Source organism: Ursus maritimus, unplaced genomic scaffold (genome assembly GCF_017311325.1).
Source record: "Ursus maritimus isolate PB19 unplaced genomic scaffold, ASM1731132v1 scaffold_24, whole genome shotgun sequence".
Lineage (NCBI taxonomy): Eukaryota > Metazoa > Chordata > Mammalia > Carnivora > Ursidae > Ursus > Ursus maritimus.
Genome location: NW_024424897.1, coordinates 12663547 through 12681184, shown reverse-complemented (window position 1 = coordinate 12681184; position 17638 = coordinate 12663547). Strand labels below are relative to the sequence as shown.

The window sequence follows — 17638 nt, the reverse complement described above, 5'->3', positions numbered from 1 at the left end:
GGGGGGGGGGTAAAACAGAAGGCTTCCACAAAGTGAAAGTAGCAATTCGGAAAGCCATTAATCAGAGATGGTTTCCAAACAAGGATACAGCACCAAGTGGGAATACCGACAGGTCTGTCCGTGTGTCCCTGCTTCTACCAAGTATTCATGCACTTTTGTGGAGGAAGTATTGGAAAGAAAAGCAGTTCCAACTGCCCCTCTACCCCACTTCTGTTTTAGGTATTCCTGAACAATTTCATCTCTGAAACGGAAATACTTTGATCGGACCTCGGTACAAAACCGCCAGAATTTCAAATTACAGTCTTCTGTGGACTGGTGTTCCTGGAATCGTATCAATGATCCCAGGAGCTCACTTATAGTTAACACAGCTTCCAGCCTGCGAAGTAACCAATGAGAAATGGGGTGCAGAGACGCTGAACCCAGGCCTGAAGACAGAAAACCCTGGTGTCAACTATGAAAAAAATCAGCTTGTTGCCAAAAATTTAGGAGTGGCTGATCCAGTACATAAGGACAAGTCTGTTAAAGGCAGTCAACTCAGACCTCAGCCCCCCCTTCTATCTCCTGACAATGGCCCCCCAGCATCCTATAAGGCATCCCATAAGCTATGGTAAGAACAAGACAGCGTTGTCTGAAAAGCCGCCAACTCCATCCCCTCTATTAAAGGTCATCCTCCCCTAAATCACTCTGGTTTTCTGGAATTCCTTTGCTTACACAGCCAAGACAAGACGGGGAGGGCAGCGGAACTTCCTTCTCCCAAACATCAACTTTCTTATAGAAGGGATGAGCAACACCATCCCTATCAGGTGAGCTGATGGAAAGATCTACCCTGAAACACGCCTTCAAAATGGAATGTCAGAGGCTAAGGGAAACCGATTTTTAACCCATAACCGCTGAAAAACAGCACTTCAATTGGAGTCACAGGTTAAGTACAGTATTTGGTGTGGGCTTAGCAGAGAAATGGCTCCAGGTTCAGGACGGATTCAGAGCATCTTGGAGCCCCAGAGAGGTGCATTCAATTCCCGGCAGACACCTCAAACACCCAGTGTTGGGCATTCAGAGCCAGTCTCCTGTCGATCACAGTCATGGGGGGGAGGGGGGATTCTGACGCACTCTTTAGGGTATCTTAAAGATCCCGGCTTAGTTGTTCATTTTGATTTGTGACATTAACGAATAGAAAAAGCAGAAAAAAAAAACATGCTAAGATCAATCAGATCAGGTGACGTAAGTGTTTGGCGCAAAGAAACAGGTCCCATTTGGAGCCTGTTTATCACTGAAATTTGAGAAGTGCGCCGTTGGGGGGGTGTCATGCTGGCTCAATCCCTTTTCCAGCGGTGAAAGCAACAGAGGAGACGATTTTGGCTCCACTGCCCCAGAGGAAGACAACATTCGAGCAGCGTGGTGGACAGCCTCTCCTCTTCCAGGGCAACAGCTCTGGGAAGCAGCCGGAGCACGAGACTACCGACTCGAGACAGACCTTCGAGGTCTGAATCTCCACATCATCAGTGATCAGGTCAGACAAACCTTTGTTGCTCGGGCGGGGGGGGGGGGGAAGGAGGAGGGGATGGGAAGGAAGAGGCTGTCTGGGGGAGAAGGCCCAGCTCTCTGCTAGCCTCACAGGAGAAAATCAGCACTGAGTAGATCAAGCACACCAAGAGAATGTGAAGCCAAAGCCAAAAAAAAAAAAAATCAAAAGGCCACTTCTGTCATCAAGGGTATTTCAGATCTACAAAGGGACAAGCTCACCTTCATCTCTAAGAATCTTAGGATTATTTCAGGGCTCCTCGAGCTACTCTGCACTCTTTGTTCCCCCCAGTGTTTACAGGCCCCTGGTTTCGCTATTTAAGGCAGCAAATGTTCACAGTGGGATCCTCCTGTGTGACCCGCCCAGGTAATATCCACTTTTTCAGGGCTGTCCACCTGGACTGCAATCTAAAGAAGGGCAGAGTGTCCATGAAGTGCAAGGGGCAACAAGCCAACAGATCTTCAGAAAAGTTTCCTGCTTCCACTCAGAGTGCTTCTTGGGGAAGGGAAGTGGGGGGGGGGAATCTTTATGTGGTTGTAAAAGGCTGTCTAAGTCACACAGATTAGAAACCCAGTTTTGAAGGGTGACACCTCACATCTTCAGTCAATGTTAAGAACCAGAAGACTAAGTGAAATAATGACGATGTTAAAGCTATCTTACATGAAGAGATGACTCATTTGGAACATACGCACCTCTCTAAAGTATACTTAGCTACAGATATTGTATCTACCGGCCAAGATGACATACTACATACTGGGAGCTAGAAGTTGCCTCCATCAGGTGAGAAAAACTTGCAAGCCCAGCTGCCATCTCCAGAGGGCAGGTTGCCAAAGGCACAGGACGAGGAGATGTCCTCCTGAAGAACGGGACTAACAGAACAGGCAAGATTTTAAGTTGGAGAACATGAAAACAGGTGTATTCTAACTTAAACGTATTCTAAAATGGCCAGATGTTAAGGGCGCCTATGTGGTTAGTGGGCAATTCCTGGTCTCAGCCAGGTCTTGGTCTCAAGGGTTGGGAGTTCAAGCCTCCCGATGGGATCCATGCTGGGCATGGAGCCAACTTAAGAATGGCCAGATGTTAGTGCTTTTGAGAATGCCAAATGGAAATGTTAGGTAACTGTATATTTGTGCAGTTGAAAAGCACCATCCTGAGCGAACATTCTGAAGTTATAGGATAATTAGCATATGCCTACTTAAAGTCAAATATAGAGGACACATACTAAACAAAATGGGACAAGCAGATAGCATGTGACGGATGGGTTGCAGTTGCAGTTTATGAATTAAGATCTGTAGATGCAGTACAGAAACTCCTATAAGGAGACCTGTGGTTTTTACTTCAAGGAACAGTGCACAAAGTACATATTCATTGCTCTATTTTGTCCAGTTTGTAAGAACTAAATTTCAAGTATTAAAGGCAATTCACAGAATACAAACGGCTAAAACAAGTTTGAAAAATGTTCAAACTTATCCAGATGAAGATGGGGAGCTGGGGGGACTTTCACCTACCAAAGCAAAAATGTCAAAGACCTGTATTCTCTAATATTGGTAAGAGTGAAAGGAAAGGGGGACACTCATTAATGCTGAAAATGTAAATGGTTACATTTTGAGAGGAACGTAGCTATACTCATTAAAATTTACGATGTACTCCTGTTCTAGGCATTATAGAAATACTAACGTCCAAGAATATTGTTGATAGCAACATTGGACTAGTAAGAAATTAAAATAGAGAAATGGATGAATAGGTTTGATACACCCACACATGCAACCATTAAGTTAGGACAAATGTTTTAACAGGGAAGGATATCCACCATATACTGCAGGGGGGGGCAAACGGCAGGATTTAAAACTTCGATCTCTTAAAAGCTATGAATGGATATCTTAAAAAGAACTTATCCCTGAGGGAGAGAAGAGAGAAGGGCATAGAATTTCACTTTTTACTTTATGGAAGTTATGCTGACATAAGACAACCTGCTAATCCACTCAAAAAAAAAAAAAAACAAAAAACTCCAGTCTGGGGAGGAGAATTATGCAGCCCCCCCACCCCGCGCGCCTAATATGGCCATTCTTATTTCAGCAAGACTGACTCCAACAAGCAGGTCTAAAAGGGACCAACTTTTCCTGAAGTCTTATTAAAAAAAAAAAAAAAAGTAGTTTAAATAAGCCCTCCTTTCTCAAGTATTCTTGTGTTTCCATAGGTTCCCATCCAAACATTACAACAAGTAAATGCCAATCACAGCAGCTCAGAACCACACTTTTCACATTTAAACTTCCTAGAAAAAAATTTAAAGAAGTTTCAAGCTGAGACCCAAACATTGCCTAATATAAGTTCAGGTCCACAACTAAGAAATGTAAAGAGCTCCACCTTCCTTTCATCTTTTATAAAAAGGGATGCAACACACTGTTCTCTTTATTCCTTAAAGGAATACCCCTTGATTTCCCAATGTAACTCAGTGATTTTTATTCGACAGGTATTTGAAGCACATCATAAAGGTATTAACACCATAAAATAGCTGCACCGAAAAATAGATTAACACACAAGTTCATGAATTTGAAGAACTTTAAAAGTTAAGCTAACTCACAAGCACAATTTTAAAGTACACAGTGTCTCCCTGGTGGCCTTACTATTAAATGGTGTTAGGATAATATCTTCCAGGTTGAATGTACACTTCCCACTTGCCCTAATAAACCAATGCCCAGATGGGAAATGTAACCAGAACTAAACAAACATAATATAGAGAGGAGAGCTAGAAGGTGGGCTAGGAGCCTGAGATGCCTTCACAAGGTACAAAGTATTAAGTTTAAACAAATAGAAGGGAGGGTATAAAAAAAATGAGATCCTTGACGTGTGTAAAATGGGACTACAGATCCAAGGTGGAAATAAATGGATTTCTTTCCAGATGCAATGAGTAGTACAAATACACATTAAAGGTCACATTCACACTAAAGGAAACACGGAAACATGTGCCTCCTAGCAGAGCAACCCATTCTAGTCTAGGGAACTTTAAAATGTGCTAACTTTGTTCCGAACAATAATCCGTAATCAAAAAATTACCAGAATGATGCATGGCCTAAGATTAGTTACAATGAATGAGTCCAACCCAATACATAGGTAAGAGATAAAGAACAAAAACGAGCAAGAACAAGAAAAGCCACATGAATACAAAGTGATTCCATTTCTTTTCCTCAACACCCACACGAAGACAGCAGTTTCTGACAAGAATGTTCTTGGCAAAAAAAGTTACAGGAAGGCTTTTTTTTCTTCAATGAGAAAAAGGCAGCTCCATATGCAGATTACTAGGCAATACGATTTTTTTTTTAACGGCCCAAATTTACAGACCTCATTTTGAAAATATCTTAATTTTTTTTTTTTTTTTATCACAAAGACTAGAAATACCATTCTTGTTTGGAATGCTTATTTCTTGTGGTACTTGAAAATAAAATCCAACGTGGCAGCTTACCTTGGCACTGGAAGCCTTGTTTCCCAAACCCCCTGAAAAACAGAAACAACAAAGTATCTTAACATATTTTGTGTTGTATACCATATTTTAAACCAGTTACGAGACAAAGCATTCCACAGAATTAAGGATTTGTACATGAAAACAAATGATTTAATAGGAAAAACACGCCCAGAGAGTACTGAATAAACTCAACATTGGGGGAAAAACAAAAACCTCTGTATGGCCCCCAAAGGCTCACTGAATTATTTCAATGTTTCAAGGTTCTTTGCAGTTTACACTTTGTTAACCATACTTAAGTTTCCAGACAATAGGACTATGATATTCAGAGTTGGCTATAATATTCAACAAATAAAGACTATGGTTGAAGGAAGTGCTTTAAATCTGTCCCTGAAGACAAAATGAAGAGTCTTTTTCTCAAACTAAAGAGGGGCTTTATTTGTTATGAATGTACTTAAGATAGGTGTCTAGAAACCGCCAAACTGTACCACCCCACATTAAATTTTAGTTTAAAAGGAGACAGATTTCACAGAATACCGTTTTTATCGGTGGCATTTGAAGTTATGACCTAATTTTTTAGACTATCAATAGCATTCAAAGCAAACAGAGGCTATTTTCTTGTAAATTACTTTAGATTTACCCTGAGCAGAGAGCTCTACCATGGACATCAAATTGTAAACACTGTTTCAACTACAATGAACTACATTAAAATTCTTAATCATAATCTCTTGCTTTACATAGCATTTTTGACAAAGCACTTCATAGATCTTTATATATGACTCAGTTATTGCCCCAAATATACTTAAGCACGAACATTTATAGTTTTAAAGTATCAGTATTTTAATATTTAAAGCAACCTTGTAAATTAAGGACCCACAGAAACAATGAGCGACAACTGAAGTTAAAACCACTGCTAGGTAATCCTAGTGAATATTCTCCTGGAACTTTCAAGTAGTTTCTAGTTAGGCAGAGAAGCGCTACAGGAATTACTCTGGGAGGAAGCGGACAGGGAGACCTTTATTTTCCACTTCACATTACACCTGGTGACCTGAAGGGTCATAGCAGTTCACCAGGGGCTAATCCTGTAGAGTAACTGATAGTGGAAAGACAGTAGCTAACCTAGTTATGTATGTTGTCAGTCCCTTTCCTAATTCACCTACTTCCCAGAAGTAGTCAGCAGTCTCGGTGCTTTTTATGGGTCCCACAATCGGCATGGGAGGCTAAAGAAATCCCCTTAACGAGCTGCAGGAACCTCTTGCCCTGATGCTCCAAGAACTTTCTAGATCACCTTATCTACAGTTACTTTGGGCACAACTGCCTCATATGCTGACTTACACGGTGGAAGTCATTCATAGAGGAGGCTGTGCTTTTCATAAAAGTACTTTTGAGTTTTCTAAGAAGGAAAAAGCACCTCATCAGCACCGTGTTTGTGGGACTCTCCCTTAGAATCTATCACACCTGGGGAAAAGTACCTCTAACAGCCATCCATGAAGGAAAAGCATCCTAGCACATTTGTGGGGCCTTTAGAGGTGATTTCCTCCAGATGTGATATTCAGATAATGCCACCCGTAGAGAAAAAAATAAGCACATTAGCGGGGCTCTTGATTTCCCCCACCTGTGATGAATTCAGATGCCATCCGTAAGAGAAAAATTAAGCATCTTACTAGCACATTTGTGGACTTCACCCTTGGAGTTATTTTTCCCCGGGGTTTGATGGATTCACACAGCCAACCCTAAGTTCTGCCTAGGGCCCCAAGAAGATACATGCCATTCAGAGGGCTAGTGGTACTGTCCCCCCAGTGCAGCCCCTGACCTAGGAGACACAGGAATTACGGAACCCCCGCCATAGCTCTGACTTGGGCAGTTCCTACATACGTTTACGAACGGGAGGTAGAAAAAGGTCAGGTATCTGCCAACCTGAGGGGGAAAAAAAAAAAAAAAAAAACTGCTCCCTGCTCAAACTAGAGCACCTGGGGTTCCCTTTCTAAACTTTGGGGGTATTTTTCAGGGGAGGGGTGTCGAGGTTTCGAGAGTCAGTAAAAGCCACCGACTCTTACTAGAAAAAGGTATATACAGTTCTGCCTAGTTTCAAAGGGTTCAGAGACCCCTGAAGGCCATGCCTTTATCAGTCCTCCCCACCCCCCAAACCCGTGGGCCCACAATACCGGCGTTCACCGTAAACTCTGTACCTGGACTCTAACACCTTACAGTAGTTTTCTTAACTAAGGCCTCTGTTCTCATCAACAGGGCTGCAGGTCTAATCTCGTGTTGACAGGGTCTATTTTAAATGACTCCCTCTGCCCTTCTGCCATTTGCCTGCTCCGTTTTAACTCCCCCTCCCCCACTGCAAGCTTTCAACAGTTTGCTGCCTCTCCACTCTCCCTGGGCTCACCCAGGAAAATGCAGTCTTCCCTGCCCAGCAGATACAAGCTACAGTAGGCAAGGACCCAAGGTTCCAGGGGAGTGCAAGCCCGCTGGGAAACAAAACACACACACCCGAAGGCGCCCAGCCTGGCTCGCCAGTAACTTGGACCGCGCGGCGCAATCGCCGCCGCTCCCCGGTTAGTTCGGGCGTGTTTCTCCGGGAAACTCTGCCCTTTGGATTCTCTTTTTCGCTCTTCCCTTCGCTCACACCCAGCAAGCAGCAGTTCCCCTGTCTGTACAGAAAGGCGGGTGCGCCTGGGAGACGAAAGAGACACTAGACCCGCAGAAGGGGATCAATGTCACTGAAGCGCGAGGCCAACCTCCTTCCTGCGGCAGGGGGTGTGTGACCTGGCGGCGACTTCCCCGGGAGTCCTGCCCGCGAGTGTCCCCGGCGCGCGCGTGTCGTTCCGGGCGAGAGTTCGGACTTGGCCGGCTCTCTCCAAGTTCCGAGTGAGTCGGCCCCAGAGTGGGCGCGCCCGAACCGAGGGGTCCGAGCGAGGGTCCCCAGGACGAAGTGAACCCGGACTAGAGAGGGACTAGTCCCCGGCCCCGGTCGCCGCGAGGGGAGGGGGTCCGGGCGCCCGGCCGTGCGCCCCGGCCCGCGCGCACCTACCAGATGAAGTCAGTGCAGTGGCTGCAGAAGGTGGGCTGCTTGAAGAAGCGGGCGATGAATTTGTGGTCCTTCACCTCATGCACGTTCTTCTGCCTCAGCGCCCCTTTGCGGGCGAAGCGGTTGGCCACGTCCTGAGACGCCGTGGAGTCGTTGGCCGGGAAAACGTCAGCCATGGTCCCCCCCAACCACCTCTTGCCTCCGCCGGGGAGCGGCAGCAGCCGGGGAGGGCCGGGGGGCGGGGGCGGGCGGGGGAAGGGCGGCGGGGCGGCTGGCGACCCCGGGCGGGGGGCGGGGGCGCGGGCCGGCAGCCGAGGTCGCGGCAGCGGCGGCGGCCGGGGAGAGTCGGGCCGGAGCGGGCGCGGGAACCGGAGCCGCTCGCTCTCTGGCTGGCTCGCTGGCTGGCCCCACGCTCACTGACAGCCCTGCGCCCGGCGCTCGCGCTTCCTACTCTCGGCGGCAGAGGCGGCCCGGAGCGGCGCCGCCCACCGCGCATGCCCCGAGCGCGAGAGCCGCGGGGGCGCGCGGGGCCGGGGGCGCGCACGGGCGCCCAGGGAGTCGGAGCCTCCGCGTTTTGCGAGCAACCCCGGGAGGGGAGGTGGCGGCCTGGACCGGGCCCGCCCGAATTTGGGAGCGGAGGAGGACGCCAGGAGGGGCGGGCCGCTCTCCTTCACCGCCTTTTTCCTTTCCTCCTTTCTTTTTCTCCCTCCCCGCCCTCCTCCTTTCTTCCGCTTCTCGGGCACTGCACGCTGCTCTCCCGGCTCCCTCCTCCCACTCCTCAGCTCATCCTTCCCCTCCCGGCTCACCGGCTCCCGGCCGCCCTTGCTCCGGTGAGAAGTCCGACTCCCTGCTCTGCGCAGCGCCCCCAGCTGCCTCTCGGTCCGACCTGCCCCGAAGCTCGCCTTTCCTTACCTTCCAGGATCCGCCGATGCTCTGGGGCACGATGCTCAGGCTTTCTGTCGCTCCAGCTTTGTGTGCTCTAAAACGCCCAAACCCTCACCCCACCCAACGCTGCTTATATATGACAAGAGCAAGGGCGTGTTTGTAAATCATCGCACACGAACCCTACCACCTGCGTCTTAACTGCTGAGCTGTTTCTCGGCTGCATCTTGTACAGCCCTCTAATATGCACGTGGGATGGTTAAAGGACTTGTCCTAGTTATTTATCCCGTTACTCGCTGGCCACTACAGTGACAACGTTGATTGTCAGCCTTTCCTGATTTTACAAGTCCAGAACCTTAATTTAGAAATCATTTTGCAGCCTAAACTAATTACTGCAATAGTGGCAGGTGCGGAGTGCAGCCAGGACACTTGTAAATTACCAAGTAAAACTGCTTGTGAAAGGGTAGCTGGCGTGGATCTGCAAAGGACGCACTTGGGGATGTACCAGCTAATCACTTGCGGAATATTTATTAGTTCTGCCTCGAGGATGCTAAAATACGGAAGGGAAACAAACATCCCCCAGCATTTCACTATTGTTTTACCTCACTGCCAGATTCACTAAGTTCACAAAACAACTATACGCGCTGAAGAACATCAAGAAAAAGAACACATTGTTTACTCTTCAAGACGTTTAGGGGAAAAAAGACAAGGAAAAAAAACTTTGAAGGTCCATGTCATCTTAGAGCATATCACAAATTTCATATAGGTTACCATGTTTTAAGATTGCCTAATTGAATGCTTGGTTCTAGAAATGTGCTTTATATTTTAGCAAGTGTAAGCTATTGACTGGCCATTAGTGGAGCCTGCACTTTGCTGGCCCATTTACAATCTCTGGAGCCAATGTAGTCAGTGCTTAAAGAGACTGCACCTGCTTGATTCTCTGGTCAGAAATCTTACCTGTCACGGGAGCGCCCCCAGGCCAAGGAAGCAAAAAAGGAAGAGGTGAGAGAAGGAACGAAAAGCAGGGCACATTGGGAAAATTGATCAAATTTTCCACAAAACACTGTAAGCATCCCTCCTGAGCCATGGTTGTTTATTACTGATGATTGTAAATCCAGTAAAGCACAGTAGAATGAAACCCCCAATGCTTTCCTCATAACCATCTTAATTTAAGAGTGGTCCTCACACATTTTATGAAGACAAGACTCTTTCTATTTCCCTTAAGCTTTGATGTAATGATAAAAGAAAAACATGGCAGAATTGGAGGGTGGGGTTGCTGATACTGGAACCCCCGAGGAAAGTAATAGGGAAGACGAGCTAAGAACTAAATGGGCTATGGCGGCAGCCTGATTATCTCCCAGGTGTGGAGTGGAGTGACTGATCTCAGCAATGGGTAGACCAGATGAAGACAATAGATCTCTTTTCTTTCCGGTTGTGGCTTTGCGTTCTTGCCTCAGTTGTTACCGTTGTTCCTTGTGGGTATAGAAAGAACTCACTAGAAGGTGGTTGACTGATAACTGGGCTAAGCTTCAGTGGTCAATTGCCTACAGCTTAGCACAATTGTGGGGGAGGGAGATGCCCCTGGAGCAGGATTCCCAAGCAATGGGAAGGACTAATGGGAACGTGGGCCACAGTTTTGCCCCTGCAGCCTACCTGAGAAGCCTCCTTGGTAAGATTGAATTGGAGGGGATTACAGAAAGGAGGAGAGGGAGTGGTCAGTCAGTCTTGGGCGTTAGTAATTATTGTAGAGTCAGCTGCTTCATGGAGAAAGTGCTGGAAGGAACAGGGAATGGTAGACTGAATAAAGAGTTTGTCAGAACCCTCCTCTCTTAGCCCTGCCTTTGAGAAGTAAGCTTGAGACTCTTTGGAGAGGTGTTGCTTAGACCAGCAGGACCCAGAGGCTGGGGGCTAGGATCAAAGTCGGGCCACGAAAATGGTGATTCCAAACTAGAGTGGTTTACTTAAAACCAATAATCTTTATGATTCAACCTAAAACTTGTTGCTCTGTGCAGATCACTAGTCTGTGTTCCAACGGATCAGGCCATTAGCAAATTGAGCAATAGGAATTGCTTACACGCATAAAAAGCTTGATTCTGAGATTTATAGTAACCAAGATAATTTAAAGACTCGTGTTTTGCTCTACACACTTAATCCAAGGTTTAGGAGAGCTGAGACAACTGGTGGAATATATAATTACTTAGGCTGTATTTAGAGTTAGGGTGAATGGCAGGTCTCATGAAATGGGTAGAGGCAAGGTCTAGCTGGGAAGAGGCTGATGCTGGGTAAGTTAGGGAGGAGGATAAGATTTCAGAGGGGTTGGTGGGTCAGAAGCCCCAGTCAGAGGTTAACACCAGGGCTACCAGGTAAAGTTGTACAAGGGGAAGGTGGGGGGCACCTGGGTAGCTCAGTTGGTTAAGCGTCTGCCTTTGGCTAAGGTCATGATCCCACCGTCCAGAGATAGAGTCCTGCATAGGGCTCCCGGCTCAACAGGGAGTCCAGTTCACCCTCTGCCCCTCCTCCTGCTCCTGCTTGCTCTCTCTCACTCTGTGCGCGCTCTCTCAAATAAATGAATAAAATATTTTTAAAAGGGAGATGGGATGGAGGAGGAATTATCTTTCACGGTGTCGTCTCTTGTACTTCAGAAAATTTCTTCCTAGTTTAAGAGAAAAGGTAACTTTTAAAAGGCCTGGAAACAAAACACCATAGATTTCTAATTAGATATATTGTATTAAAAGAAGTGCATACCAACAATGGTACTTGCCACTCTGGAAAACAGTGTGGAGGTCCCTTAAAAAGTTAAAAATTGAGCTACCCTATGACCCAGCCATTGCACTACTGGGTGTTTACCCCACAGATATAGACGTAGTGAAGAGAAGAGCCATATGCACCCCAATGTTCATAGCGGCATTGTCCACAATAGCTAAATCGTGGAAGGAGCCGAGATGCCCTTCAACAGATGACTGGATTAAGAAGTTGTAGTCCATATATACAATGGAATATTACTCAGCTATCAGAAAGAACGAGTTCTCAACATTTGCTGCAACATGGACGGCACTGGAGGAGATAATGCTAAGTGAAATAAGTCAAGCAGAGAAAGACAAATATATGATTTCTCTCATCTATAGAACATAAGAAATAGGATGATCAGTAGGGGAAGAAAGGGATAAAGAAAGGGGGGGTAATCAGAAGGGGGAATGAAACATGAGAGACTATGGACTATGAGAAACAAACTGAGGGCCTCAGAGGGGAGGGGGGTGGGGGAATGGGATAGACCGGTGATGGGTAGTAAGGAGGGCACGTATTGCATGGTGCGCTGGGTGTTATACGCAACTAATGAGTCATCGAACTTTATATCGGAAACCTGGGATGTACTATATGGTGACTAACATAATATAATAAAAAAATCATTAAAAAAATTAAAAAAATAAAAAATAAAAGAAGTGCATAATTTGCTCATAAGTAGAAGAAGCAGGGTAGAAAACGGTATTCAAAGTAAGATTCTATTTTTAATTTTTTTAAGATTTTATTATTTATTTATTTATTTATTTGAGAGAGAGTGAGAGAGAAAGAGTGGGGGGGGAGGAGCAGAGGGAGAAGGAGAGAATCTTAGGCAGACCCTGCACCCAGCTCAGAGCCTGACGCGGGCGTCACTATCACGACCCTGACTGAGATCATGACCCGAGCCAAAAACAAGAGTCAGACACTCAGCTGACTGAGCTACCCAGGCACCCCGAGATCCCAGTTTTTCAAAATGTCTGTACACTTACATCTCTATGATGTAAGCATATAAATATGCTTACGAATGCCTGTACACACACACATATAAAGGCACATACAGCAAAATGTTTATTTAAGTGACTATCCCTGGACCACGGGAGTACAGATACTTTTCTGCACTAGAAGAGAAGCCTTTGGCCCAGGACTCACATTTTAAAAGGACATTAGAAAGCATAGTGTGTTAAGGTTTTCCTCTAATCAAAAAGGAGTCATTTATTATTTTAAACACAGCAAGTTTTATTGCCAGAATTTTGTTGTTGATGCATGGAGTAGAACCATAGCAATCTGCATGTCAAATATCTGAGAAGTCTGTTTTAAAGCATTGACCCTCACCTCTTCCTTAGCCCTAACCCCCAACGGGGGTCGATCCTGAGTGGACTGCCCCAGGAAGCTTCGTGGTGCCCAGTGTTTCACTTCCCCCCTTAAGATGTCTTTGCTCCACTTTCTTGCCGTTTTCTGCAGTAACCATGGCACAAACTAGGGGCAGGCTTGAGTACTAGCTCCAGCACTTACTGGTTTGTGTGAGTTGAACAAATTAACTTCTCCAAGTCTATATTTCTCCTTCTAAAAATGGAGATATTCTTAACCTAGGATTTCCTTAAGCATTTAATCAGTTAGTGAGTATAAGTGTTGAATCAATCCTAAAGTTTCATACAAATGCGAGGTAGGATGGTGCTTCTCAGCTCTTCCGAGTCTGCACTTTGGGGAAAGAGAGCTGAGAGCTCCCCTACTCGAAGCCAGTTCCTCCTCCCAAAGGGACAAATGTATTTCCCTCCACTCCCAGTGACCATGAAATGATGCATGGAAGGAGGATAAAATGTATCTTAGAGTTCACATTGCAAACAGATACCATTGCTCCCCCCACCCCCCGCCACCTTTAAATTGCTTTCCAGCGAAGGTGAAGGTCGCAGTGCCTGGATTCTTTGAAAATGCCGGTGGCAAGACAACCCAAGCAACTCCCATGACTTTCCATTCACTACTAATTGAAATGGGAGTGGGTACTTAAGAGTTATCCACAACTGGGGAAAGTTTCTGCCCACCTAAGTGAGAAAATGAACCCCGTGTACCTATCACCCAGATTCAACAATTATCATCAGTTCATGATGAATCCTGTTTCACCCATCCCCTACCTCATTATCTCTTTCTCTCGATAATGAAACCTTGAAACAAAGTAAAACATGCCAAAACACCAACACCAGGAGGAAACTTTTGCGGTGATGGCTATGTTCATTATTCATTGGTTCCCCGAGACGTTCATGTATCTAAACTCACCAAATTAAACACTTTAAATTTGTGTACGGTTTATTGTAAATCAATTATACCTTAATAAAACTCTTAAATTTTTAAAAGCTAAATAGCTAAGAACACTAAAACAAATAGACAAACTGGAAGAAGACCAGTAGAGAAACCAGTTGGCCCTTCCACATGGCATTCAGCTGCCCTTCCCCGGGGCGCTAAGACAAGCCCACTCTGTCCCATAACGGGCAGTCCAGTTTTTTTCCATTCCAGTACTCATCGAGCTCCAGCCCTATGGCAGGCACCTTGCTACACCCAGGAATGCAAAATAAAGAAGATACGCTCCCTGCCCTCGGGGAGCTCCGTGTCCTTCTGAGGTAGCCCAAAAGGAGAAAGCTTCAACCCTGGAGTGGGGTATCATTTAAAGACACACAGTCCGACAAGCAAAAGGAAATAAAGTTAAAATTAAAAGAACGTCATTTATTTCTCAAGTCCCTCAAAGGAAACCAAACAAAACCCGATTCATACCCAACCCCCAACCAGACTTTTCGACCCCCCTTTCTTCCCTTTGTCTTTCTTGCCACACTCACGATGACTTCCCACATTCTCAGTAGCCTCTCAGAAACCCCCTCACCCCCCCCAAAAAATAGTCACTCCCTTACCCACAGCTCCATTGGCTTTTACTCTCTCTCCTCCCCTTTGTTATTTTTTGTGCCCTTTATGATATATTATTTTGGACAAAACCTCTCTCCACCTCTCCCTTCGGGGCAAGGCCTTCTTCTGTACCCTTTCTGTGATTTTGAATCACCAAAAATCTAGGGACTGGTTTTAAACAGAGTAGGTTGGGGGGGAATGAGCTTCAAGGGGGCTGAGCAGAGGGAGAGAGCTGCCAATGACCAGCTCTAGGGCCACCGTTTGCAGGACAATGAAGGCAAGGTCCTGAAATATTAATAGAGTGTCCCGCATGTTTGCTATGCATTGCTACAGTGGTGAGTCCGGCAGATATGATCCCTGCCTCACATTCTCTTTGTGCTTTGAGTGGGAGAGGGAAGTCTGGGGACACTTCCCCCTGGCAAAATTTAACTCCTCACATATGCTCACTTCTATTTCCAGGACAGCCATCCTTTAAGGCAAATGCATAACTACCTTCAAAACTTTGATCTCATTTTAGTTTGGACGTTTTATGCTGTACGCTGTAATGAAGTAAAAATAGCACCACTCCCACCCAACTGGCATAGGGCAAAGATTCAAGGAGAACTTGGAGAAGCAGCTCAGAAGGTATGTCCAACAAAGTTTATACAGGTGGATCAGTAAGTGGGGTAGAATGCCAGGTTCCTCTGGGGTGGAGCAGTTTCACAAGATTCAGTGCAGTGGTGACAGCCGGGTTCTCTTGAATGTACACTTACTATTTTTTTTGACAAACTCTACAATCTGCAATTTTATCTGTGTTTGGCATGGCCTTGGAACTGGAATGGTGAGCCCTCCCAAAGCCTTGGAGTCCATTCAGATGTCACTCCAATTTCTATACAAAGTGTGGCTCTAATAAATAGAAAGAAGAAGGAAAGTATTCAAAAACACAATTTATTTAATAAATACTGATGGACCACAATAACATGCTCAGGCACTGTTACAAATATTGGGGATGAAAAGTGGACAGAACAGACAGTTTCAGTGGAGAGGTGGGGGGCGTCAAAGCTTGTTGGGGAGGGGTTTAGAGAGAAGGGAAGAAGAGAAACTGAAATGAGAGATTAGAGGATGCTATTGCAAATGGGAGTAAAAGAAGTGGAGGAGGGCAGCAATGTCCACAATAGCCAACTATGGAAAGAACCCAGATGTCCATCAACAGATGAATGGATAAAGATGTGGTATCTATATCTAATGGAATACTCCTCAGCCATCAAAAAAATGAAATTTGCAATGACATGGATGGAACTCGAGGGTATTATGCTAAGCGATATAAGTCAATCAGAGAAAAACAATTATCATATGATCTCATTCATATATGGAATTTAAGAAACAAAACAGAGGATCACAGGGGAAGGGAGGGAAAACTGAAACAAGACAATATCAGAGAGGGAGAAAAACCATTAGAGACTCTCATAGGAAACAAACTGAGGGTTTATAGAGGAGAGAGGGGTGGGGGATGGGGTAACTGGGTGGTGGACGTTAAGGAGGGCACGTGATGTAATGAGCCCTAGGTACTATATAAGATTATTGAATCACTGACCTCTACCTCTGAAACTAATAGTATGTTAATTAATTGAATTTAAATTTTTAAAAAGTGGAGGAGGGTGGTCAGTGAACTCTAAAAACATGTTTTATGGGCAAATAACATTACATTTGTGTGATGAGGGGACCCACCCTGTAGAGGGAGCAGTAAATAGATATGTCAAGAAGATATATAGACTAAGTATGGTTGATAAGGTGTTGGGGAAGAAAAAAATTTTCCTCTACCCCCTTAGGTTCAGTCTTTGGAGCATGTGAATTAAATTGACCGAAGGCAGATTAACAGGAGAAAAGACCAAGGTTTATTCATGTACCTATGCAAAGGCACACAGAAAAATAGTACTCAAAGGGGTGGTTAGAATTTGGGGCCTGTCTGACATCTTTAAAGAGGTAGAGAGGGGAGAAAAAGGACACTTATGCAAAAAACAAATGACTTTTAGGAAGACTAAATGGGCCTTTAGGAGAATAGATGGGAAATACAGTATTTTTGTGACAGTATCTTTTCAGGTGACTTCTTATCCCAGTGACTTCATCTCCAATGATTAAAGTTATGAAACTCCCAAGGAGGGGATCTGTGACAGTTGAATTCTTTGGAAGGCTCTGTTTTTAGGCAGATAAGGAGAATGGAGTTTGTGGCACAGCGACTCTGAAAAAGGTTCAACTCCACAGGCAGTCACGAGAAAAGTCACCGTTGGTGTCATAGATGTAGATTTCATTCTCTTTTGGAATGTCTGGCAACAGCCTCAGCTAAGTGAGAAGGCAATCTCAAATTGCAGGTACGGTATAAATGCCTTCTATTCAGTGGGTGAACGTTCTTCACCCCAAGGGGATCTAGACTCACCTGTGTAGATAATAAAATACATTAAACCTGCAGTGTTTGGGGGCACCTGGGTGGCTCAGTCGGTTAAGCTTCTGACTCTTGATTGCGGCTCAGGTCATGATCTCAGGGTCATAAGACTGAGCCCCACGCCCCTGCCCCCTTTGGGCTCTGAGCTTGGTAGGAAGTCTGCTTAAGGATTCTCTCTCCCTCCCTCTCCCTCTGCCCCTCACGCTGCTCACACTCTCCCTCTCTCAAATAAATAAATAAATAAATAAATAAATAAATAAATCTTTAAAAAAAAAAACCTGTGGTATTTGTATTATTGAGTTGATCTTAGAAACAAACTGTGTATACTTGTAATCGAGAGAATTTGGCATATGAGGGCTTTCAACAGATTTACTTTGTGATTCTAATTTAAAATGTGCAATCGAGTAATGGATTTAGACTGTGATTTTAAGTTGAATCATACTGCCTTTATAGGCAGAAGTAAAACACTTAAGAGAATTTTAAGATTCATCAGTTTTGTAAAGTTTAATCTGTTCGTTTTATAAAACTTAAGGGTTACGTCTTAACGGGGGAACCTGTGTTTGCCAGACGATTGGTACTTCACCACGGTTTGTTAGGGTTTCCTTCAAGCATCTCTAAAGTGATTTGTAAATAAAAGAGTAAGATTTTGTAAATTGA

The 17638-nt window shown here is 45.0% G+C and overlaps 1 protein-coding gene across 2 annotated transcripts in view; it reads right to left on the bottom strand.

Moving 5' to 3' along the window:
* The window catches only part of PRKCA (protein kinase C alpha), a 391135-nt gene extending 382909 nt beyond the window's left edge, over positions 1-8226 (bottom strand). For both annotated transcript variants that reach the window (XM_040640368.1, XM_040640369.1), the window contains exons 1-2: positions 8017-8226; positions 4983-5014 (exon numbers count right to left, since the gene is read on the bottom strand). In XM_040640368.1, the coding sequence (XP_040496302.1) occupies positions 4983-5014; positions 8017-8189 (205 nt within the window). In that variant the 5' untranslated portion in view covers positions 8190-8226. The remainder of the gene's footprint in view (positions 1-4982; positions 5015-8016) is intronic.
* Positions 8227-17638: the final 9412 nt, after the last annotated feature.